This window comes from Calidris pugnax, unplaced genomic scaffold (genome assembly GCF_001431845.1).
Source record: "Calidris pugnax isolate Ruff unplaced genomic scaffold, ASM143184v1 scaffold13, whole genome shotgun sequence".
NCBI classification, from domain to species: Eukaryota; Metazoa; Chordata; class Aves; order Charadriiformes; family Scolopacidae; genus Calidris; species Calidris pugnax.
The window spans coordinates 361,112-384,714 of record NW_015090810.1 but is presented as its reverse complement, the minus strand read 5'-3'; the positions used below and the strand labels follow the sequence as shown (position 1 = coordinate 384,714).

At 44.1% G+C, this 23,603-nt stretch overlaps 1 protein-coding gene across 3 annotated transcripts in view; it reads left to right on the top strand.

Moving 5' to 3' along the window:
- The window catches only part of COBL (cordon-bleu WH2 repeat protein), a 173,474-nt gene that overhangs the window by 6,041 nt on the left and 143,830 nt on the right, over window positions 1-23,603 (top strand). For 2 of the 3 annotated variants that reach the window (XM_014938727.1, XM_014938725.1), the window contains exons 1-2: window positions 7,444-7,535; window positions 7,787-7,853. The exons of the other annotated variant lie outside the window; for it this stretch is intronic. In XM_014938727.1, the coding sequence (XP_014794213.1) occupies window positions 7,810-7,853 (44 nt within the window). In that variant the 5' untranslated portion in view covers window positions 7,444-7,535; window positions 7,787-7,809. Of the gene's footprint in view, window positions 1-7,443; window positions 7,536-7,786; window positions 7,854-23,603 lie in introns of those variants that run through there. 3 annotated transcript variants of the gene reach the window in all.

Below are 23,603 nucleotides of genomic sequence, written 5' to 3'. Positions count from 1 at the left end.
GAAATAGAAACCCTGGTATTGAGTATTCAGTAGAGACATGGGTCACTTGAGAATTGTTTTTTAAGGGCATTTGGTCGCTGCAGGGACGAATTTATCTCAAGAGTGGCTTCAGGAGGTAGTAGCCAAAGCCCCACACGAAAGCCAGCGTTTTGGAGGCAGCAGGCACTCCTTGCTGCCACGACTGGCGGTGCCAGGCATGCGGAGAGCTGGGTACGACGCCTGGAGAGGCGCAGGCTGGTTGACACGGTGGAGCCACAGGGTGTTGTGTACGCCGGGTGCCGCACAGGCAAAACTGGGAACGTGCCATGTCCACAGTTACAGCGAGAGCGAGCTTTCTGTTTGCTCCATTGCTGCGCTAGACCATGCAGGGAACATCCCTTCCGCCCTCTCCTCGTCAGGCCCGCCCAGATCTACAAAAGCTTGACCTGCCTGTACCTGAGGGACTGAGAAAGCGTCACGCCGCAGTAAAGTGCTCCGCTGTGACTTCATGCCACTTCTAAGTGAACTGCTTTCAGATCTGTGGAAAGCTGTTCAGGCAGAAGGCTCGTTAAGTTTCCCTTTCTGCTAGTTCTGCTGGGCTGAGTATCCCCAGAGTTCTACTTCTCTGCCACAAAAACACTGAGATTGAGGGTAATTCTAAGCATAGCACAACATGTTTCAGTTACAGAAAGTAGTAAGGATGAAGGGACTTTTAGAGGCACCAGCACTTGGAAGGGGGTGAGTTGCTTCTCTGCAATGCTGCTTTGACAACCTCAGGCTCTCCTTGGCACTGCAAACAAAGAGCAAAAACCTCACAGTGAGGAAAGGCTGTAGCTGGGTCACCCTGACCAGCACGCTGGGAGGCACTGCCCAGGTCAGTACAATGAAGATACATTTACATAATTTAGCTAATGTTTTGATTCAGATTTGGTTTGTAAGCTGGTCAAGACTGCCCAGATGCTTTTTCCAGTCATATAATATGACATAGTCTTAAAGTCTAATTTTATATTTTTCCTGGATAATACCATTCTCTTATCTGACACTCTTCTCAGATGAGTATGAGTCAGGTAACACTCTAAATTTTGGGGAGCATCTTACATTAGCATCTTGCCTAGGAAGGTTCTCACCACAGCTGAGCCCAAGAACACAAGCTCTGAGCCAGCAAGTGAGGCCAGTAGTCTGTCCAGGTAAATATCCTTTCATTAAATGTCAGTTTAATTGCAGACTAGGCCTGGAGCTTCAAATCCTGAAAAAAAGTCCCATAAAAAGAACAGTAGAAAAAAGAGGAAATAGAGAGGTGCTTCCCTGAAATATATAAAATGAAATGTTGGGGGAAAGCAACAGGCTATAAAACTGTTGGGGGGGGAAAGAGAAAGAATGGAAGAATAAGCATGTAATCAATACCCGCCTTTTAAAACAAAATTCCTGAAGGTCTACAGTTCCTAGATTCAAGACTGTATTTGCATATTATACAGACATATCAGCTTCAGTCTGGGTTATGCCAGTGTCTGCCACGTCCACTTTTAGCCACGTTTAAAATAACCCATTTTTATTTTCTTGATGGCTGTCATTCATAGAAATTCCTCTTATTCTATTTATATCAAGCTTTTAAACCATTTCCCCATCTCTGTTCATGTACATCACGTTCCCCGCCCTGCATGCGTGCTCGGAAATACTCTCTAAGGCAAAAGGACCCTCCCTTTCCAGAATATCTTGACCTGGTGTGACAGTGCTCGACTTGCCCTGTGGCTCCCGAGTGTCAGCATTGGGCCAGCCCTGCATCATGAGCTGGCTCATCTGCCATGCTGCGCCGTCCCTCCCTCCACCCCACCACTTTCCAGACCACACTGAAGGCAGGAGTAAATGGCCACGCAGGGATTTCCTCAACAACCTTTTCCATGCAGAGGCTGGGAAGAGTCTCCAGCTTTCTCCATCACACTCCCAGTTCCTTTTTCTAGGTGTCTTAAGGCCAAATACCTTCCAAACTCTTCAGTAAGTTTTGGAAGAGAAAAGAAAAAATCTCTGAAAAGAGCTATCTTTCAAAATAGAACAGGTTGAAAGATAAGAAGACAAAGGGCAAGCTTCAGTATTTCCATGTACGCGGGAGGTAATTACCTGATCAGAAATAATATAAACTATCTCAGCTGAAGCTACACAAACCTGGATCCATACCCATGTGCTCTTTCAGATGGCTTCTTTGCCATGTTTTTGGGTGAATGGTATCTTTTTTTGGTTCTCTCCTTGGGAGCCTCAACTGACATCCTAGATGTCTTGCACTGAGTCTCTAAAACTGCAAAGAAAGCTGAAATCTCTGTTCCAAAAACCCCAGGTTGTCCAGGGCGGGAACAAAGACAGTTCAAGCACACAAGTACGGTGTCATACTGTGTCACAAAGGAGGCTCCTTGGCATGACAGAAGATAAGTAAGAGAAGCACCAGATGAACCAGAAACCTGTCAGTGATTTGCTATCTGGCTATGGGCAGAGCCAAGCACAATATCCTTGTTTCCCCTTGAATGTGCCACTCATTGAGTCACGGTGCTTTTCTAAAGCAAATTCAGCCTCTTCAATGGGATTTGATAATGTTGTGTTAGTCTCGTATAGACCAGCAGTGACTTGGTATTTGTTCAAAACTACTCATTTTTATTCATTATTTTGACACGTTCCTCTAAAATCGCTATCATTTGCTCACAGTTCTTTCAGTTTCCTAACAAAAACAATAGGGCCTGTGGGGCTAAATCCCAAAACAACCTGCTGAAGGAAAGTGGCTCTGGTACTCAAGAGGATGGTCTAGCAAGCCCTAAAAATCTCATTTTCCTTCTTTTTTTTTTTCTTTTTCTTTTTTTTTTTTTTTCCTTTTGATAGCAAAAGAAAAGGATTTTGTGAGGTTGGGGCTACACAGCTCCAATTGCTATAATTACAGCCAGAAATTTTGCAATTATACAGTAAATCAAGTCTGCCTTATGAAGAAGAATAGAGAAACGCTCCGACGGGATTTCGTTTTATTCGGGGAAATAAACTCGGGCTGATTGTGTTATTTTAAATAATTCCCAGGATTCATTTCCATAGTGCAACAGGGGCAACTTCACCAGCAGGAGTGTTGTGTATTAATATTTCCCTTTAACTTAACAAGAATTCACTCCTTTTTTTTTTTTTTTTTTTTTTTTTTTTCCTGTTGATAGCAAAAGAAAAGGATTTTGTGAGGTTGGGGCTACACAGCTCCAATTGCTATAATTACAGCCAGAAATTTTGCAATTATACAGTAAATCAAGTCTCTTACAGGGGCTAATGCTTAAATTGCAATTTCTAGATTGCTTAGAGTAGGAAAAGGATTTATGTGGTTAAAAAATGTGTGTTTGCTATTAACTAAACCTAACCACATTAACTAACCTCTATTCACAATCTTTTCTTGCTATAAATTCAGGTTTGTTGTATTTTTGCCTTGGTTTTTAAGCACAAACCTGTTTTCCAGTTCTAGGATGGTCCTCAGGCAGCTAAATCGTAGGAAGAGATATGTCCTAGACTAACTAAAAGGCTCAGTTAACTCAGCTAATGCTGAGCTAATTTTAACTGCTTTTTGCTACACTGGAAATAAATTCTTTGGTATTAGACTTGTCTTACTAGATTCCTTACGTGGTTCAGTTAAGTTTATACTATAAACTCAAATTCTTGAAACACCACAGGCCTGTTTTAGCAGAAGAAGAATGTAGCATAAAAGGTTTGATTCGTTAATATTACTAGCAGTGACAGCGAGGAAAAATAGGAAGAATGTTTTGAAGAATGTATAAAAGCAGAAATGTGAATTTGCACCGGTGATTAATTTCTTATTTTTAAAGGCCTAAACTATTTTACAGCAAGGATTTTGTCATCTAAATGACTTAATATAAGGAAATGTATTGAGAAGGCCCGTCTAAATGGAGTGAAGCTATATAGACAGAAAAGGGTTAAAAAGCAGTCCTGGGGGGACTGAACACACTCAGTCTCACAGGCATAAGACTGGCAAATACTCACACAGCTCCTCTCCGAACTAATGCCCTTTGCCTAAAAAACGAGCATAGCACCCCGATTGTGGGGATTACAATGCACACTAGAAATGCCCCCTTTGCCCTTTTTTTGAGAGCTGGGCCCAGTGCCAAGGAGCCTGGAGAATGGCAGATTCCCATGTCGTATTGCAGCGTGTGCTCCCTATGTTTCACTCGGCTTTTCCACCAGCTAAATGGGACTGAAGAACTGGGGCAGTGGGCAATCGGTGCTGCTGCTCCTAGCGCTCTGGAGATGTATTTAGGTGATGATTTTGGTGATTTAACAGGCTTTCGCTCTTTTGCTGTGTTGTATAAAAAGAAGTGAACATAACAAACAAATACATAGTATTTGTGTAGTATCACAGCAGTGAACATACAAGCAAATGTTGTTTCATACTTTGTTAGGACAGCTTCATATACTCCCAGAATGGTGTTTTGTAGGACTTGGAAGACAAGATGTTATCAAAGAGAAAACGCGGATGCAGTGCTGTTAGAGAATCACTGAACATGAAATGGCACAGTCATTAGGAGAGGGTGAGAGAAACCGGAACAGTGGCAGGACCATAAATATGTAGAGAAGATAGTGAGGTGGTTGCTTCATGGAAGAAGAGCAGAAGGAAGGGGTTGGTAGCGGTGGGAGTGTCACAGGGCACGTCGGAGGGTGCGAGAGGCAGGGGTGGGAGAGGGAGGAAGCGGGTGGGATGTAGGCTGAGCACACCTCTGCTCCTGTGTTCCGCAGCAGAGCAGAAGTTACAGCCGAGGCAAGGGAAGTTTGCTCAGATTCTTGAAATAACTGGAGTGGTGTAGCTTGCTAATGATGTGGACAGGGGAAAATTTGGATATTTCTGTAGAGTTTATGCGCCCATGCAGCTTTGTCATCTATTCAAGGGTAGGGAAGAGTTCATTTTGATTTAAGAGCAAGAAAGAAAGATGAAAAATGACGGAACAGATGATGAACAGAGCTATGAAATCAAGTTCTCATTATTTGAAAGATTGCCATTCATTCCTGGAGCTATGGTAACTGACAGCGTGCAGTCTCTGTACCAATCAATTTAAAAAATAAAGTATGTAAGCCAGCCTATATATTTTCATAAAGGCGCAAATGAGGAATGTGCATGTGGCTCATTACCGTGGCATGTGGCTCAGATGACCGGGGTAATTTCTGAACCACAGGGATTCAGTCAACTTCTGCCCATGGTAACAGGGAAATTAGAGATCAATGTTTTGCTTCTGCAAATTTGTGGTTTTGTTTCTCCACCTATGGCTAGGCCAGCCAGCTGCCACCCTCGCCCTTAGGCCGTGTATGTATGTCAGGGGTGGAAGAACACAAAACAGCACCCTTAACTCTCTGCTGAGGCAAGGGGAATTAAGGGGAGGCCTCAGGTTATCAAAGACAGAGAAGACAAAATTAAGGATGACTGTACTATAATAAGCGTTCTGTTATACATTAGAGTATAGAAACAGGTATTTTGATCATAATGCAAAAGCCTCGGCACAAGACAAAGGTGGGGGTTCAGGGTAGGCTTCCATTCACATCATATAGGAAAGATCAATTTATCTTTTTCCTTTCTGTTACTTGCAAATTAATCCAATGTCTGAATGTTTCCAAGTACTTACAATTTGCCTGGGACAGAATTTTCTTGCAGATCGTACCGTCATCATTCCCATGCAGCTTCTGACCCAGATTTGCCAAGTCTTGCTTGCTGAGGAAAGCACACTCCCTTTGGGGGCCAGAGAAGCTGATAGCATTTACTCTGGTCACTGAGCTGGGCAAGACACTTTCTGATGTGCACTCTGAATATGCAGAGGTATGAGCCTGATGGGAGGGAAGGGTTTGAGGAAAGGGGTGACCATTAACCAGAGCCTGTGGGACTGTCACCAAGGCAGGCAGGTGAAAAGGCAAGCCAGGGGCCATCTCCCCTTCCCTTCACAGTCCCTCGCCTGAGTTTCTCCCCATCACATCCTGCTCACTCCTGTGTCCCTGTCCCTGCCTTGGCTGGTGGCCTCACCCGCCTTCAGTCTTCGCTTCCTCCCACCATGACCAGGAAGGCAAGGTGAAGTGAATGGAGAGGGTTGGAGGGGAGCAAAGAAACTCCTGAGACACTTGAGGAAGACCAAGGTGCCCAAGGCAGAGCAGGCACATGCTGCAGCAGAACACACCGTTCTCCTCACAGAAAAGCCGAGCAGTTGCTCTCCTGGGGTAAAACGGAGCAAAGGGAGTATTTCTGAAACAGCAGACTGAGACTTTAATGTGCCACCTGCATCCGCCGCCATGGTGGTGCTGGCCGGGCCCTTGGCACCACTCGGGGTAGCGGCCTTGCCTGGGGTGCACGCCTGGGGGTGCAGGGGGTGTCCCACTTGGCCTCCCCTGGTGCCAGGATCACCTGAGGGAGAAGCCAGCCTTGCCGTGCCTGCCCTTCAGCCCCTCTCTTGACCAAAGCCACTGAAGGGCTTTTCCCCCTGGACTCGGCACTGGTGAGGCCCCACCTCAAATGCTGTGTCCAGGTTTGGGCCTCTCAGGACAAGAAAGACATTGAGGTGCCGGAGTGAGTCCAGAGAAGGGCAGTGAAGCTGGTGAGGGGTCTAGAGCACAAGTCTTAACGAGGAGCAGCTGAGGGAGCTGGGGTTGTTCAGCCTGGAGAAAAGGAGGCCGAGGGGAGACCTTATGGCTCTCTACAACTACCTGCAAGGAGGTTGTAGCGAGGTGGGGGTCAGTTTCTTCTCACAATTTACAGGTGATAGGACAAGAGGAAATGGCTTCAAGTTGTGCCAAGGGAGGTTCAGATTGGATGTTAGGAAAAATTTCTACACCAAAAGGGTTATCAGGCATTGGAACGGGCTGCCCAGTGAAGTGGTGGAATCACCATCCCTGGAGGTATTTAAAAGACGAGTAGACGTGGTGCTGAGGGACATGGGGTTTTTTCTCAGTGTTAGGTTGGTGGTTGGACTCAATGATTTGAAAGGTCCCTTCCTACCTAGACAACTCTATTATTCTACTAATATTGAGAGTTGTTTGCGCTGCCTCTGAGGAAAAAAAACAACAAAAAAACCAAACAAACCCCCCCAAAACCCAACTATAAGATTAAAGGCAAGGCAGCAGAGCTGTGGCACAAGGCTGGGTGCTGGGCAGGGCGTGAGGCGCACAAGCAGCCCCCGCTCCCCGCGGGGCTGGGCCCCGGGGAAGGGCCGCCCGGCAAGCTCCGGCTTTCCCAAGTTTACGGCAGAAGCGGAATTGGGGGGACACACGACCCGTCCTGGGCTGGTGCTGGCCGCGGGGTCTGGCCGCTTCCCCCTCTCTCTCCGGTTTCCCCCCTCTCCTCCCCTCCGCTCCTCGCCCCCGCTGCGGCGTGGGCGGCCGGCCCGGCAGTGCCCGCGGGGGCGGCCGCCCTGTCGGCGTCTGTCCCGGGCGGTCACATGGAAACGGGCTGGCAGCGCCGCCCGCCCCCACTCCCGGGCCGCTGAGCGGGCAGCCGAGCCCGGCCGGGCAGCCCCTTCCTCGGCGGGCTCAGGCCGAGCTGTCAGTGCCCTGCCGCCCCGGTAAGGCGGGCGGGCAGGGGTCTGCCGCCTCGGCGGGGTATCCCCCGTCGGGCCGTGCCGTGCCGGGGAGCGGCGGCGCCCCGGGGCAGTGCCGCCCGGCGGCGGTGCGGGGCGGGGAGCGGGGAGGTGGGGGTGAGGGAGGGGGCGAGGCCGGCTCTCACTCCTCTCCTCTCTTCCCTCCCTCTCGGTTCCCCCCCGCCGCCACCGACCTTCGCTGCGGGACCGCGTCCGGACCGGCCCGTCCCTTAAAGGAAGCGGTGAGGGAGGCCCGGCCATGGAGACGCTCGTTCGCCCTGGGGCCAGCAAGCCTCCCAGCGGGTAAGCCACCCGCCCGCCACCCGGGACGGACCGGTAGCGGCTCCGGGGCAGCGGCAGCAGCGGGCCCGCTGCTCTCATTGCCCGCCCTCCCTCTCTCGGGGCTGGGAGCCGAGGCGCAGGTGCCGGCGCTGGCCGTGCGGGGGGCAGCCGGCCCCGGGGGCGCTGGGCGGGCGGGGGAGAGGGGTTACGGCGGGCGGCGGCAGGGCGAGGGGAGCCCGGGAGGGGTTAAAGGTGTCGGCAGCCCCCGTTTGGAGCCGGGGCTGCGGGGTGGGGAGCCGGGGCGGTGCGGGTGTCGGGGCGGACCCGGCCGGCGGACGGGTGCGGAGCAGCCCGCGGCCGCCGGTTCTCCCCCGTCTGCCCGTCCGTGGCGGTGCCGGACGTGGAGCCGTGGGTCCCTCAGCCCTTGGGCGCAGCGAGGGTGGGAGAAACGCCGCCGGCTGGAGTTAAAAGTGCCCGAAATGGGCAGAGGTTGGTCGGTGGCGGCCGCTGGTCCCTGTCCCCTCCTGCCCGCGGTGACGGGCACCGCGCCGGCAGCAGCGAACGGCAGCCGGCCCCGGTGGGAGCTACAGGTGGATTCGGGGTTTTTCAGGAGAAGCGAGAGAAACACAGAGTGTGCCAGCAGTTAATTTATCAGACCGTTAATTAAACGACGGGAGCAGCAGCAAGATGAAGTCCGAAGAGATTTCTTTTGTCAGAGCAGGAGCCGGGGAAGTTTTAAGAGCCGCGCTGCCCGCTTGCTGCGATTTACTGCTCTACTTCACACTGCCTGCTCCCGCTGACAGCGGCTGGGGGGGCCTCAGCAGCTTTTTCATTTTCAGTCCTAACGTTTATGTCATAAATTTCTTTTCAACTAAGTAGAAAACAGCTTGGAAGTAGGTGCTAGCGGGCTGCAGTAGTTTTGTTAGGTTTAATTTCCTTGGTTTGTGTGTTTGGTAGGGAGTCTTGTAGTGCCTGAGAAAAGTAGAACAGGGAGCGATGGGTGAAGAAAAGATGCCGTTGGTAGTGCTGTAGCAGTGAAACCACACGTGTGCAATGTTTCTTTGACTTGCAGAACATCACATAGCCTGCTGATCTTTTTGTAAATAGAGCTTAATTCTTAATTCCGGGTAAAAATGAGCCTTTTTGATTGTGACCTTTTAAGCTAACCTCCCATGAAAAGCAGTGCCTCCCCCCTCTGTATTGAGTTGATGTAATAGTATTGCTGCTTTCTAAAATCCCGATGAGGAGATCTAGAATGCCAATTTACACGTGTGCTTTGAAGAGTAAGTAGCATTTCTCAGATGCAGCGCTGATTGGAAATTTGTCTTGATTGCTAGGTATCCAAAGATTCACTAAAGAGTTCAAATTTGCAATGAGAAAGCCTGTCATTAGTGCATCTTGGAGATGAGCACTGGCATCTGATGGCATTTCTGAACAAACCTCCTGAATCCTGTGTAGCCAGTTTCATCTGTGTAAACCTGCCCATGGCCAGACTCATATATCACGTATATGAACAGAAATTACAGTAACTACATTAGCTTTGGTCGGATCCCTCCTCACGTGGCTCAAGGAGGTGAATCCAGTTGTAAGGCGAAGAAGCGCTTGTGGTTTTGTATAGCAAAGTGTGTGGGTGCTAATCCCCTCCTGCGGAAGCTGATGGCAACACTGTCGTGTGCACCCACGGGGGCTGCCCGTCTGTTTTATCTGGGCTGATTTCAGCCTTCAAATGCCACTTGTTGCCTTCTCTTGCAAGTCAGGGGTTCCCAGGCTGGATGTGTCTGTGCTGGTAGCGGTGGGCTTCACCAAATGGCTCCTAATTCCCTGGGTTACTGGAAACCAGTGGATGTTTGGTCCCTAATCAGGTTTTACTTGCTCAATGAGGAAATCTGCTAGAGCCAGGAAAATGCAGCGAGAGGACAGCTTCGTCTGTCCTTCCTGGCTCCCGTACAAATCCAGAGGCAAGCAGCATCTACAGAGCGTGCCCAGGGAACGCTGGCTTTTAAAGCCACTATGGCAGAAATACCTTCCTTTCATAGGAGAAGAAATGCTATACAGGTTTCCAGCTTATTGATTGGGTTATCTTGCAGTTATGAAAGCAAGAGGTTAAAATGACCGCAACTTCACAATTTTTAACAAAATTTAGGCAGAGCTATTTTGGCTCTATGTAAATCATTAACAGCAATGTTAGGAGTTTCCACTTGTTAAACAGTGAACACATTTAATGTATCATTTGGTACAGGGTAGAGCAAGCTCTGCTGTGGGCTTTATACAGATAAATTGACTACATGTGTTTCATGGCACGGCTGCTTGAGAATTGCACATTTAAAAGCAGGATACTGGGGTGGGGGGTGGGGAGATTGTATTAAATGGCAAAAGGAAAATGCAGTTTGTACTGGGGTTGCAAGGGTTTTCCCATTTCTCGGTTTCAAAAATAATTGTAGACTTCAGTACTGCAAATTTTATCGTTACTAATTGCTAGGCATGAGTTTTGTAAAGGTTTACCAAGTCTGTAGTGCTTTATTTAATTAACATTTATTTTAGCTTATGAAGGTAAATTTAAGATAGCTGGTAGCAGCAGCAAAAATTAGGATTTATTCTTCCGTGATCATGCAACAGGTGCTAGGAGAGAGAAATGCTCGTGTTTAAAACCTACTGCCTTGGTGTCTGCATCTGCCTTTACTTCATTAGGGAGGTAGGCCACTCCAGGTGTCTTGATTGGTGACTTTTTGGACTGTAATGTGGCATAATTCACCTACATTGGTCACAAGTGGCATAGAGGGCTCAAGCCTAAAATGGGGACTTACAGAGTCAGTCCTTTTCTGCTCCGTTAGGAACCTTGAAAAGTGCAGAGTATCTTCTCCTGACACTGAAAGCATCCCCATTCCATGTCCCACAGAAACTAGCAGTTCATGGGTCCTTCTCCATGGCTTTACATCTGAGCACAGAAAAGCTTCCTCTGGAGTCTTTGCCAAATGTGGGGAAAGCCTCTATGTTAAACAAGATGTATGAGTGTTTTCTTTAAGAAGGACCTTTATTTTCTGTGCTTTAGCTTCCTTCCCTATCTCACAGGGTAACAAATACAGGCAGATGCTAGGACAGATACTTTGGAGGGACTCGTCTGCTGGGTTGAAGTCACCCTAGGAGCCAGATAAAGACACTGAAATGTCAGTAATGCTTACATGCAGAACCTGGAAAAGCAAACACCCAGACCAAATCGTGTACCTCAACTTTTGGAAACCTTTTCCTATTATTTTATGCATAGTCCACATAGTTAAGTGGGTTACTTTGTGAAACTGCACATCCAACTTAAAAAAAAAAAAAAGAAAAAGAGAAGTTGTTATTATGCTTATGTTTAGCATATTATTTGTAAACCTTGTCTCAAAAAGCCTGGAGGGAACTGTTGTCTGTGGAACATCTGAACATCTGTGTGATCGTCTGCATAACACTGCTTTCAGCGTACTCTCTCACCTTCAGATGTTACAAGATTTAACGTATACAGAAAAAGCAATGTAAGTAATCTGTAAATCAAAATTGGAAAACTGGGCAACTTGCCTATATTTCTTGTGCTTTGTATTCTTTTGAGCTTTCAGTGTAATATGCAGAGTACTGGATAGCAAAGGACGGTGACTGCAATTAGAGATGTGGAGTAGCAAAATAGTAGAATAGTAGCAGAGCAGTAGTAGAAATGAGGTGTCTGATTTGAAGGTTGCTGCCTTGGCCCGTTGCAAGGCTGACACTTGTGCTTTTGGCATTATCCTTCCCTGTTGTGGCCCGTTTTGTACGTGCACCCCTCCCACAGAATTCAAACGGAGCTTCTGTGCACACCTGAGGCAAGGAACTGCTCTGCAGCACATTTTTTTTCTGGCACCGCAAGCAACATTAGCCCTGTCCTCCTCTCACAAGTAGTTTGGGTCCAAAGTATCTATTTTTGTGTGTTAAGATACATCACATGAAATAAAACTCTGGTAAAGGTGATAAGGGAACCGTGCTTGCTGTTGCATAAAATAAACCAAGGCAGTTTATACTGTGTTTTGCACCTCTACGTGAATGTAACTGTTGACCTAATATATTGGAAGACGTTTGTGTTTTCAGTCATGACTAATACCTCAGGATTGCTGAAGATAAGCAAGCTAATTGTAAGAATAAGCTAAATGGTGAGATAAACGCAATCCAATCCAGTTCTGACAGCTGTTCTTTCTGAATTCCAATTTCCCGTTTCTCCTATCTTACTTTCCCCTTTTTTTTTTTTTTTAATTTTTCCTTTCCTTCTATAGCATTGTAATGGAGTAAAGGATGAAATAGATGGCTTCTCAAAGCCTCTTCCATTTCTGGGCTGTCTAGAATAGTCAGGATTTGTTTCCATTCTCCCAGTCTCTCATTATTTTCTTTCCCTTGGATATCTTCTGTATTTTTCCATCTTGCTCTTTTATGCCACTCTTGCTGCTGCAAGATGAAATTGAACCTTCTCTTTCTTATTGCCACTTGTCCCGTTGTTCTTCATGTCTTTCCCTTGTAATTCCAGCTTCATTTTATCTACAGATTTTGCTCCTGTAAGTTTACATCTTAGCCAAATTGCTTGTCTTTATGAAAGCACTTTACTGCTCAGCAGGAGGTATTGCTACTTTCAATGGGACAGATTTTACCTGCCACCCCATCTGGGCAAGCTGCACCAATTACAGTGAATTTCCAGGATGCTGCAGTAGATAAAGTTGGGGAAAGGGGGGATTAGCTACAATTTAGAGCACTCACATGGCTTTAGATGATGCTGACCATTAAGGAAAGCAACTTCTTAAATTATTAATTGTGGAGTCAGTTCAGTAAATATATGGCTGCTTTGTGCATAGTTAATCTTGCTAGAGAAGCAGTATATTGCTTTTTGCTGGGTAATTCAGATCACAGAACAACCATGATTATGGCCAGAATTAAGGGATTTTTTTTTGCCCTCAAAGAAATGGGAATTTTCTTTTATATGTGTATGTATTCTTAAACATGGTGTAAATATTTAAGACTCCCATTGTCACAGATTTGGCTTATTTTACAAGCACTTAGGAAGGCTTCCTAACAATATTCTTTTGGGTTAAAGAAATACATGTAGGAGACTCCAGTTTATTTATATAGGCAAAAATGTGAACGCGTTTACATGACCTGCTCCGAAAGCAGCCCCGAGGCCTGTGGCAGAGTCAGGGAAGTACCTCACTGCTCCTGAATCGCAATTCAGTGCCTTAACAAGTATTCCCCTGTGTCTGGCCTTTAGCTACTACTCTGTTAGCATCAGCAAACACTTGATTTTTTGGCAACAGCGGCGTTCTGTATACTGAAGCTTTTTTGTATTGCCCTGGCATTGTGATTTCCATGAAAATTGACAGCTTTCACACTTTAATGCTGCTTCTAAGAGATTGAGGGGTCTTTAGAAATTTATTTTAGATTTTATTTTTCTGTAGCGGCTTAAGAACTACAGAAGTTCTACAGCATTAGAATTTGAGAATGGGAAAAGACTTCAAATCTGTGTTTTCAACTAAAATTGTGATTTAAGGATCTTTCAAAAGTAGCTGCATTTCCAGCTAATGGAAATTACAACCCTTATTAACATATTAATCCTCTTTATGTATAGAGTGTTTCCAGAGCTGTTGGTTGCCCAGTGAGCCAGGCTGCTTATCATTAAATAAGTGATGCTGGGAATAGTGTATTGTTGTCATAGTTTCAGCATGAGAGTGTCAGTGATGAGCCAGGGACTTAACCCATGCCAAGGAGTGAGTCACAAAGAGTGCGTAGCAGGGCTGTGCTGTGATGGCAGTTACACACAACATCCCATACCCGCTTTAGTCATCTTGCACCAGAAATGTCCTCTTTTAGTTTTCGTTAATCCCCCAGCTAATGAGCTGCCTAAGGTGCTATATATTTGTGCAGAGTAGTTACAGTAATCAGAGAAATGGGAAAGAAAATAGATTGAGACTGTTTTTTCTGTTTATATTCCTTTGTTCTTACTATAGCTTCCACATTGAGAGTATCTTTGGGACAAAAAATTTAATTTCTTACTCGTGATTCTGTAAATTCAACCTGATAATTGCATGTTAGGCTGTCTTTTGTGTGTCCCTTGGGATGCGCTGTATGGGAGAGAGTTGGCAGTCTCCTCTGACAGTTTTGGTGATAAAATGTGAGTTACAAAGCTTTCGCCGGTAATCAAAAAATGATGTAACCCCTGTATGTAGTTATATTATTATTATTATTTTTAAAGGTGGCGAGCATCATTATAGTAGGTAGGAAAGGTGAAAATGAAGTGAGAACTTGGTGTAGGCTGGTCATGAGGAACTTGCAGAGGTGAAGTATACAGGCTGTGTTTTGGGGTTCAATTCTGCACTCTCCAGTGTCTTATTTTTATTAAAGGTGATTGACATGTGCGTAAGTTTTAAGGTTGGTCTGTGAGTTGCTCAGCCTCTCCCTCGCCATTGTTAGTGAGCGCAAGTAACACTCCATATGCAAAGTGGAAGGGCTCAGTAAGGTGTGATGGAGAGTCCCTCATGTAAGTAATCAGCAGCCAGGTAATTAGGAAGCTCGCTTACAGAAAACACGCATTCAGGGACCTGCTTGGCACGGGAAGGGGTGAGGATTAAACCTGCAGTAGTGTTTACTACAATGAATTGCCAGGACCACCTGGCAGCCTGGAGTCCTCCCTTTTCTTCGAGCAAGAAGTTAGATAGTAGACATTAGCCTTAGTATTCCTGAGGCTGAATTGTTGCAAGCTCTAGGGGTGACCCAAAGGCTAGAAGAAAATATGGTCTTTCTGAGCCATGCTGGTTTTGTGGTGCTAACAGTGAGAACTTCCTTTATTCAACAAAATAAAAAGATAAGATGCAAAGTCGTACCACTGGCATGGAGCTTGAGCAAGAAAATCACATTTTTATATTATCAGTGTTCTAAATATAGCCATATCATAAGGTTCAACAGCAAGTACCAATCCAGAAGTACTTAATCAGATAAGTGTTACTTTGTTTTCGCCAAGGGTGACTAAGAAGCAGTATGATTCTGTGTTTGCTGTACCTGTTTTCCTTTGCTGTCTGCTGGGTTTTATTTATATAAATGCATGCCAATCTCGATCAACTGTTACTGACTTTTTATTGTGGTGCTGAGCCAAAAGGGTAGACTCTTTTGTTTTACAGTAATCGAGGGTTAATGACTTTTTTTGTTTCTTTTTTTTTTTTTTGAAGACCACACAAATACATAGAGATGTAAACTGGGTAACACTGGTGGCTGATGAGATGCTTTCTGAATTTTCAAACATTGTTATAATAAACATGTGTGCTACCATTCATAGTAAGACGATGTAAGACCTCTTTATATTGCTGCTGTTATATTACTATTAGTAGGGGTTTTTTATGTTTTAGACTAGAGAACAATAAAATTCAAGGGTTTGAGTATGAATGCATCATTGATGGTCAGTTGTTGAACTCTCCCAGGCCTGAGAGTAGTTCCTGTTAGCCTGCTGGTCCATGGTCCCCTTTCCCCTGAAAAGGCACTTTGGCCTTAGAATCACGTTGTAGAATGTGTTTTTGGGGTGAGGCTGCTGGATTTCTCCTTAGTGCTTGTGTTAGGTGGTGTCAGGAGATGGTGTGATGGTGACGCAATCAGTGAGTTTCTCCTCTGAGGCTGTGTGAAGGTCCTTGTGTTGCAGCGTATGTAAGATCCACCAGATGCAGAATCAGCTCAATCAAAGCTAACTTCTCCTGGGACACGGGAGGGAAGCTGCAAAGAGTTCTGTTTTAGATTATCTAGATTACTCTTATTTTAAAAGGTCTTCTCTTCCTTCCCACCTTGCACATCCTGCAGTGGGCATTCTTCCGTGCTTGCCCCTGAGATCCATTGGGAGCCATGGCAGTGGCTTTCTAATGTAACAGAAAATCAAGTAGCAAATTCTGTTCAAGACCCTTTGAAATACTGTTGTGGTGGGTTTTTTTTCTCTTCTGTGGAGTTATTTTGGGGTGTAATAAACATTATTTTTTTTCCTGCTTCAGCAGATTCCAAAAAGATAATAAAAGCTCCAACTGGTTTTATAATAAAAATATGATTTCATTTTTGTTCTTACTTCTGTGCTTAGATGGCTTTTCTTTCTGCATTTTTCTTTTTTGTTTGAAGTGAGTAACTTGCATATGCAGCAAAAATAACTGCCTAGGTAAATACATCAAGGATGGCATGTCTGATCTTACTGTGCACAGGACATGTATTGTGCTTCTGTTTTTGCCTGAGTGTGCCATGAGAGGAGTCTCAAATCAATAAAGAGTTTCAGCCAAATTGGAAGAAAAACCTGTTTTCTGTGCTTTTCTTCGATTTCTTCTCCTGTGGCAGCGCTTTATTTCCAAATGGCACAGCAACGGTTCTGGGTGTTGATAAGGGAGTATCTTGGTGGGAGTCCAGATTCCTCCTCTTTTTTTTTTTTTTTTGAGTAACTTCTTGTGGTGTTTGGTATCGAGCCTACACTTTCATGGATACCAAAGAAATTACTCGCGGGTTCCCTGGGGGTGCAGCTCATGTTTCGGAGTGAGCAGAGCCTTCTCTGCCGTGAGGGGGCTGGTGGTGGTGCCCGCCATTGCTCTGACGAATGCTCTGACCGGTCCCTGCTGGGACAGGGCTGTCTCCTTGGGAAGGAGACCGGACTTTGGCTCCTGCCGCGATTAAAATCTGGGTACTGTGACACCTTCAGGTGCTCCTACAACTGACTCCACCAATTCATTAAATACAGCTACAAATAGGTCAGATCATGTTGCTAAACCGCCGGTGTTGTAATTAACATAATTATTTATTTTGCTTGCTTTTAATTACCTCTGTGTCTCTGCCTGTGCTGGACTGAAGAGTCCCTTGGTCGCCTCATAGCAACGCAGGGCAGCGTGGCGTGCTAAAAAAGTGTTACGACGTCAGATGTGCACAACCTCGTGCTTTTGGAGACATGCTGTCTTTTTACCATCCTTAAGGTCCCTTGTGCAGCTTCATTCCCTGGGTACCGCCTTGTCCAGAGGGAGACATACTCTGGTTTTGTCCTCAGCGAGTCCCAAACCCTTCTTGTACCCAGGGAAGCTGCGGATCCTCCAGCTCCAGCGCTGGGCTGTGTGTCAGGGTGGGTTTGCCTGAGGTCAGCCCGGAACAGGGATGCTGGGGAGAAAGCAGAGCGTGCAGAGTTTGGTGCCTGTATTCCCTTATATTCTCCACCTGTGGTTGCTTTTCTTTATTTACATCATGGTAAACTTCAAAGGGCTATGTTTCCACTAGTATTTTACAGCTAAAGACCTCTTGGACACTAACAGGATATTGTTGGTACTGGTTAAGGATAAGAAGGTCACTTCTTTCTGTTCTTGCTTGTTCTTTTCACAAGACCAGATAGTGCTAATATTTTTTGAAAAAGGCCGCAACTTGTCATGCCATTACGCCCGCCTTATTTAAGAATACTTCTCGTCTATTTCATTGTTTATTGTTTGTTATTGTGTAGTCTCAAATTAGCCATAGTTATTTTGGAATGAAATCTCCTTGCATTCAAGTGGTTAAATACCATATTTTCTCCTATTAAAAATGAGATCCAGGTCTACTGGAAAGTATTTTACAAATATAAAACTGCCTGAAGTATAAAACCTGTTTATACAGATACCGTGGGTTTCTTGCCATGAAAAGCACCGTAAATTCCCCGTGCTGCTTCATTTTCATAAGGAGTTACTTGAAAAGAAATGTTGCTTGCGGTGCATTGCCAATTATTTATATACTAATTTGCTACCTGAGAATAATTTAAGATTTTTTATATTCATTTTAGTATTGAACTGATGGGGGGGGGGATTGAAAATGGTCTTAAACTACTGCGTATTTTACAGTTTAGCTTAAATTTACCTGGAAAGAAATTGGCAGCACAGAATTGATTTATTTTGTCGAGGGGATGGGGGAATTAACTTTTTTAAAAAGTAGCGTATGTACGAACAGTTTTCAGGCATTATTTTTTAATGTAAATTCCCGCTTACCTGTATTGTTACAGGACAAACAATTCAAGGCAGTATATAAAATATTAAGCTGTCTTCATGTAAGTAGGCTGTGTGCGCAGCTGAGGTGCCAAACTTGAATAGCAGGCCATGTACAATGACTGGGGGCACAGCTCTCTTCTGCCATTGTGCACGTCAGCCTCTGGTACAGATCAACCCTTCAAGTAAGTGACCTAAATAGCTGAAAAGGGGCAATATATTCTCTTGCTTCTCTTTTGTAGGTTATCTTTTGTACCTCAGCCTTTTGATTAATGTCAGAGAAATAATCTAGCCTACGCTGTCTCCGTTTTTCCAGAGCAGATGGTAACGAATGTGTCACTAGCATGGAGGCTGAATTTTTCTTCCCGGGTTGGCCAGGAAGGGGTAGGCAGAGTTACTTGGGAGAACATAATGTGGAAGCTCAGATTGCAAAGAAAACCCCTCATGCCCTGTTTAGCACCTGGCTACACCTATGCAACAGTATTCAAATACTTATAAATCTTTCATAAGCATTATTTATTTGAAGACAAAACCCCAAATCAGCAACGGGGGTTTTCCTGCAATAAATTGCTTTCACCAATCATTATTTAAGGTTAAAACGTAAAAACTCTTTAGAGAGACTTTTCTGAATTTTCTATGCTGCTTTTCCTTTTACTGAGGATGCCGTCACCATGTATAGAAAAAAAACCAATAAGTTCAGTGGCATTTGATTGTAGTATAGTGATACAGTTAAGAGAGTAAAAATAGCATTGATAAATTTTCTTATGAAATTCGGACAACTAAGTGAATTGGAGACTTCATGTTCCTTTTGTGTCTTGTAAGGCACCTGTGATTTGTTCCATACTGCTTATCAGAGAAAAGACCTCAGTTCTTCAGAATTAAATTATATAGGCGTAGAGAGGTCCACACAGGAGCTGTTTTGGAGGCTGCTCTGTGGGATGCTGGTGAGTAAGTACACGTGCAACTGCTTGGGAGCGGTGTGGGGAAGGTTTAAGGTATAGATGTTTCATGCATGGCTCTATTCCTTGCTTGCAGGTGGCCTCAGCAGCAAGGCTTTGTAGCAATGGGTAGCACAAGGGAGAATGAGCGTGTGGCACTGACCTGTTTTACTTCTTGTAGAAAGAAAGAGATTCTTCTTTGATCCTACTGGTTTGGTAGGCTCTTTCACCATTTAAAGCAAATGTGTGACTATTTTAGGATTCTTTGAAAATTGCAGCCTATCTCTGAATTAACGTGTTCCTATTTCATACAGAGTTGCAGATGGAAGATTAAAGGCTGTGCTTTGGGAAACGTGTGTTGAGTAATATTGATAATAAATGCTACCATATGGGACCTTACTTCTGGAGCCAGCATGTTCACTGTGTTGTACAGCTGTGCCGGTCCTTCCAGAATTGTTCTGCAATCTATTCACATTGAGCAAATGTTGCAGTCATGGATGGATTTATGAGGTTATTAATCTGACAGACCGTGCAAGTTTATAGGTTTTTAAATTTTCTGTACATGGGGAAACGAAGTGTTCCCCAATGAAACTCCCCTTATTTAGGGGGGCGATACTGTGAAATGAAACAAAATTTGGGAGGTGGCTTGTATTCCTCTAAATGCTTGTGGAAGATGAGGACTGAAGGGTATCTGTTTATAATGCTGCACAGTAGGGTGCAGCCGTGTTGACATCTGATGAGGCTCAAAATTGCCTGAAATCCGTATTGTCTTGTATTGCTTGGTACTTATGAGGCACAATCAGTGTGTTTCTGTGGTTTGGCAGTGGTGCCCGCAGATTTCACAAGTGGTGGAGTTTGGGTCTTCGTGGTTTTATTAAAATTTTCTGAAAGTACGTCCCTGGGATCTCAGAATAAATAGAGCTTGCTTGGAGAAAACACTTGGAAAAAATGAAACCATCCCGTCACAGTGAAGTATATTCCTCCTAGCCTTTTTTTTTTTCTTTTAATTCTCTCCAAGTTTCTAATTCTGTGGCATGACAGAAGAGGAGAATCACATACTTGAATTTGTATCTGGAGTAAACTTATCGCTGCTCGGGGGCTGCGTTATAAAAGCGTTGGAACGAGCTCCCTCTGCCATGGCTTGCTGTCTGGTGGCCGTGCTCTGCTCCCTCTCCTGCTTTTTGGTCCTTCCAGGTCTCATCCGCAAATCCCTGGCTCTTGGCAGAGCTGGGACTCCCCAGGTAGGCTCCAACAGTGCTTCGATGCCTCGAATGCCGTCCTTGCTGCCGACATTGGCCCAGAAAGTCCCAGAAAGTTTTAATTATTAGATGTAAATTTTATAACCAGTGTGTTAGAAGAAGCACTTAAAAAGGTTTAGGCATATAGGTAGGATTTAGGTAAGAACAGAGTTCCTTTTTGTTCTCACTGAGTTTGGTTCCAGCTCTTTTCAAGCTTAGACAATGTGAGTGTATTCTGATACACACTTTTGTAATTACATAAAATTGATAACAAGCCATATGACCTCTGGTTACAAATCTAAATATTGGCGTCGATTCATTTATTTTGTCTGAGTATGTCTCTGTGCTTCAGTCAGCCTGTAATTCATAATGTGCTTTCTTTACCAGAGTTTCCATAAAGAAATATATTCTAATAGAACGGTATTTCAATGCACACTTAAAGGAGAGAACTGAGTAGGTGATAACACGTGAGGTTTTTTACAGTGAAAAATGTTTTCCTTTTTAAATAGCATTTAATTCATTGCATTAAATTATTTTTGATACAAACTGGCTCAATTTGTGTGCACATAGTCAGGACATTATCTTTTTTCACCCCGTCTCCAAACTTACTAATAATCCAACCAAGTGAATGTTGTGTAACTTTATGATACCCTTATGTAAGTCAGGAAGTTCAGTTCTAGAAATGAAATTAAATGTAATATACAAAGAGAGGTACTTTTTTGTTTACAAAACTGACTTAGTCTTGAGTGAAAGTTCAGAACTTTTCTGTACTGGTGGCAGTTTCATTTTCCAGCAAAGCTGCAAGTAATGTTTTAATATCTGAATCCAGTTCTAAAAAAAATACACTTGTGAAAATGGGAGATTCTTCAATTCATACAGCAAAATATACATGGCCTATCGTGCATGTTTTGGTTTCGTAGTGAAGAAATTCTAGTTTAAATAAACCACAGCAAGTTGCCTTTTAGAGAAACAGGAGGGGAAAATATGATACTTTTCTCCCTCCATAGATTAAGTTATAATATACACAGTTTTTTTCTTTTTTCAACTCTTACCTGAAGTGACCAAATCAAAAAGACTTTTGTTTCATGAAGCCTGCTTTTGATTAATTTGATTGAGTTTTATTTACCTACTTAATCTGAACCATGCCTCCTCCTTAGCGTGTAAAGTCGCTTACTGTTGCTAAATATACCAGTGTATTTTAAAGAAGCAAAGCCGTGCGTGAGTACGACCCATTCAGAGCGGGGTTGAGGGGTAGGGAGGGACCTGCTGGTAACCCGAGAATAAGAGCAGATGCTAAATTAGCAGCTGGATCGTTAGTAACGAGTCCACAAATGTCTGCTGGGAAATGATCTTCTTCGGACGCATGTAGCGTGGGTGTGTGGGTTATTCAGAGTTTCTAGCATCTAGTTGCTCTTTACTCATGACTCAAAGGAAAGTCGTGGAGCCACGAGAATTTTTATTTGTGGAGTGACTGGCAACTTGTTTTCACTAAAAGTACAGGCTGTGTTTATAAATTGTTATTATTTTGCGGCATTTTTTATTAAGGCGTGAAATTGGAAAATGACTGCAAGTGCAAGGAGTTTGCTGGGAATACTTTAGTTACAGAGTTAAGTAAAAAAACACTAAAAGACCTGTAGAAAAGCAAGTAACATTATAAGGGCATCGTTAGTAATCCCAAGGTTATGTTTTGTTTCCACCTTTCACATAACTAGGTATTGACCATTGCTTGCAGTCAGAAGTAGATCAGATCATGACTAGATGAGACCCTAAATCTTGACTGAATAATGATGACTACTAAGTGATGTGCATTAAGTGGTAGCCAAGCAGGAGAATCCAAATAAATAAATGATCAGCAGGAGAAAAAAAAAAAAAAAAAAAGCTGTCAGAAAAGTCCTGTTTATTTGGGAGATGGACTTTTCATTTGCCTAAGTCTCTTGCTAATACGTAAGACGTCAGCCCCTGCATTGTTACGTGCCAATTTAACCAATATCATGTAGTGCAATCTCTCTGCAGCATGAAAAAATGAAAGAATTTAGAGCAGGTCCTTTCCCTCAGAGTCTTTCACACAGTACAGCTCCAGATCTTTGCAATTCAACCTATTCTGCAAGAAGGAAGAAGTAATGCTGTGTGTGTGTATGTATGGTTTGTTATTTTGGGTTGTTTATTATTTTTACATAAAAGTGCTGAAAATTATTTGAATTCATTAGTTCATTTATTTTGCAGGAGAGGAAGAAAAACAGGGAAAAAAAAAAAAAAAAAAAAGCTGTCAGAAAAGTCCTGTTTATTTGGGAGATGGACTTTTCATTTGCCTAAGTCTCTTGCTAATACGTACTTTGAAATCTATCCAAATATTTAGTGTACTTTGCCTGCAGTCTGCTCTTTTGTGCCCCCCAACCCCAAGCATGGTTTTCCCACTGCAATACTGTGGACTCGGCTATTATGAGGAGTATGTGCCTGGCTTTACTTTATATTGAAAAATGATGTGTTTCTTTATTCCTTAAGCCAATGATTATTTAAATGTGTGCATCTACAAATCATCATTTCCCCACACTGAAGAACATGTTTGGCTTTTTTTAAGCTAATCAATTTGGTGAAAATGATTCAATTTTCTAGAATAAACAGGTACAAAAATGATACAGACAGATAGAAAAATGGTCTATGCATACCATGGCCCTAGTGTTCACTAAAACGTTTTGTGATTTCTTTGTTAAGCAGGAGAAAAAGCCTTGTTGGGGAGGGGAAACAAGTCTTTCAGCTGATATTGTGACTCTGTCACTGACAACCCTGTGTTGGCAGGATTACACTTGACAAAGTGAGTTTGTGGCATTGTGAGACAGAAACTGTGATTTAAAACCCCCAAAAATAAACACCCCCCCCAAATGAACCCCCTCCAAACTCGTGTCTGGACGCCCACACAACAGTGATTTAACGTATGAAGGTGCTGTATCCTGTTCTGCTCTCCTCCTCTGGCATTTCCACTCCAGTGCCAGGGGCTGACTGAAGGTCAGGTGAAAGTTAAGGCTTTGGGGCCGGCAGCGAGGTTTTCGGTTAAGACGTCAGGAAAGGGGCCGCAGGTCATAAAAGTAATTCTTACGGGAGTCCCCTTCTGGATGCAAGCCTCTCAGCTGTTTCAGAGAGGGATACACAAGCTGCATCTCCAGTTCAAGACTCCCCTATTCTGGAGAGGATGGAGAAGAAATTTTCAAACCACTGTTTTCATTTGAGAATCCTTTTCTGCTAAACAACCCAGCAGCTACAACAGATCTTCCCTCCTTTTCCTTGAAGAATTAAGCATCTGTCTGAAACAGAGGGAATGTGTTGAAGTAAGTGGGAATACAGAAGCCCAAGAAAAGAAAAAAAGCACAACCAGTTTTGGATTGTGCAGTGGGCTATTTATATTCATCTAAATATGGAAAAATGTTGAGTTCCTGCAACTTGTCAGAAAAAGGTGGAGATATTCCTTGGGGTTTGTGTGTGTATGTGTCTACACACGTAACATTATCAAGTTTTAATTGACACATTTATGTCTATGGTAGAATAGTGCATACGTGTGAAGACCATATAGTGTTACTCACTTCCAAGTACATGCATGGGGGTGGTTTTATT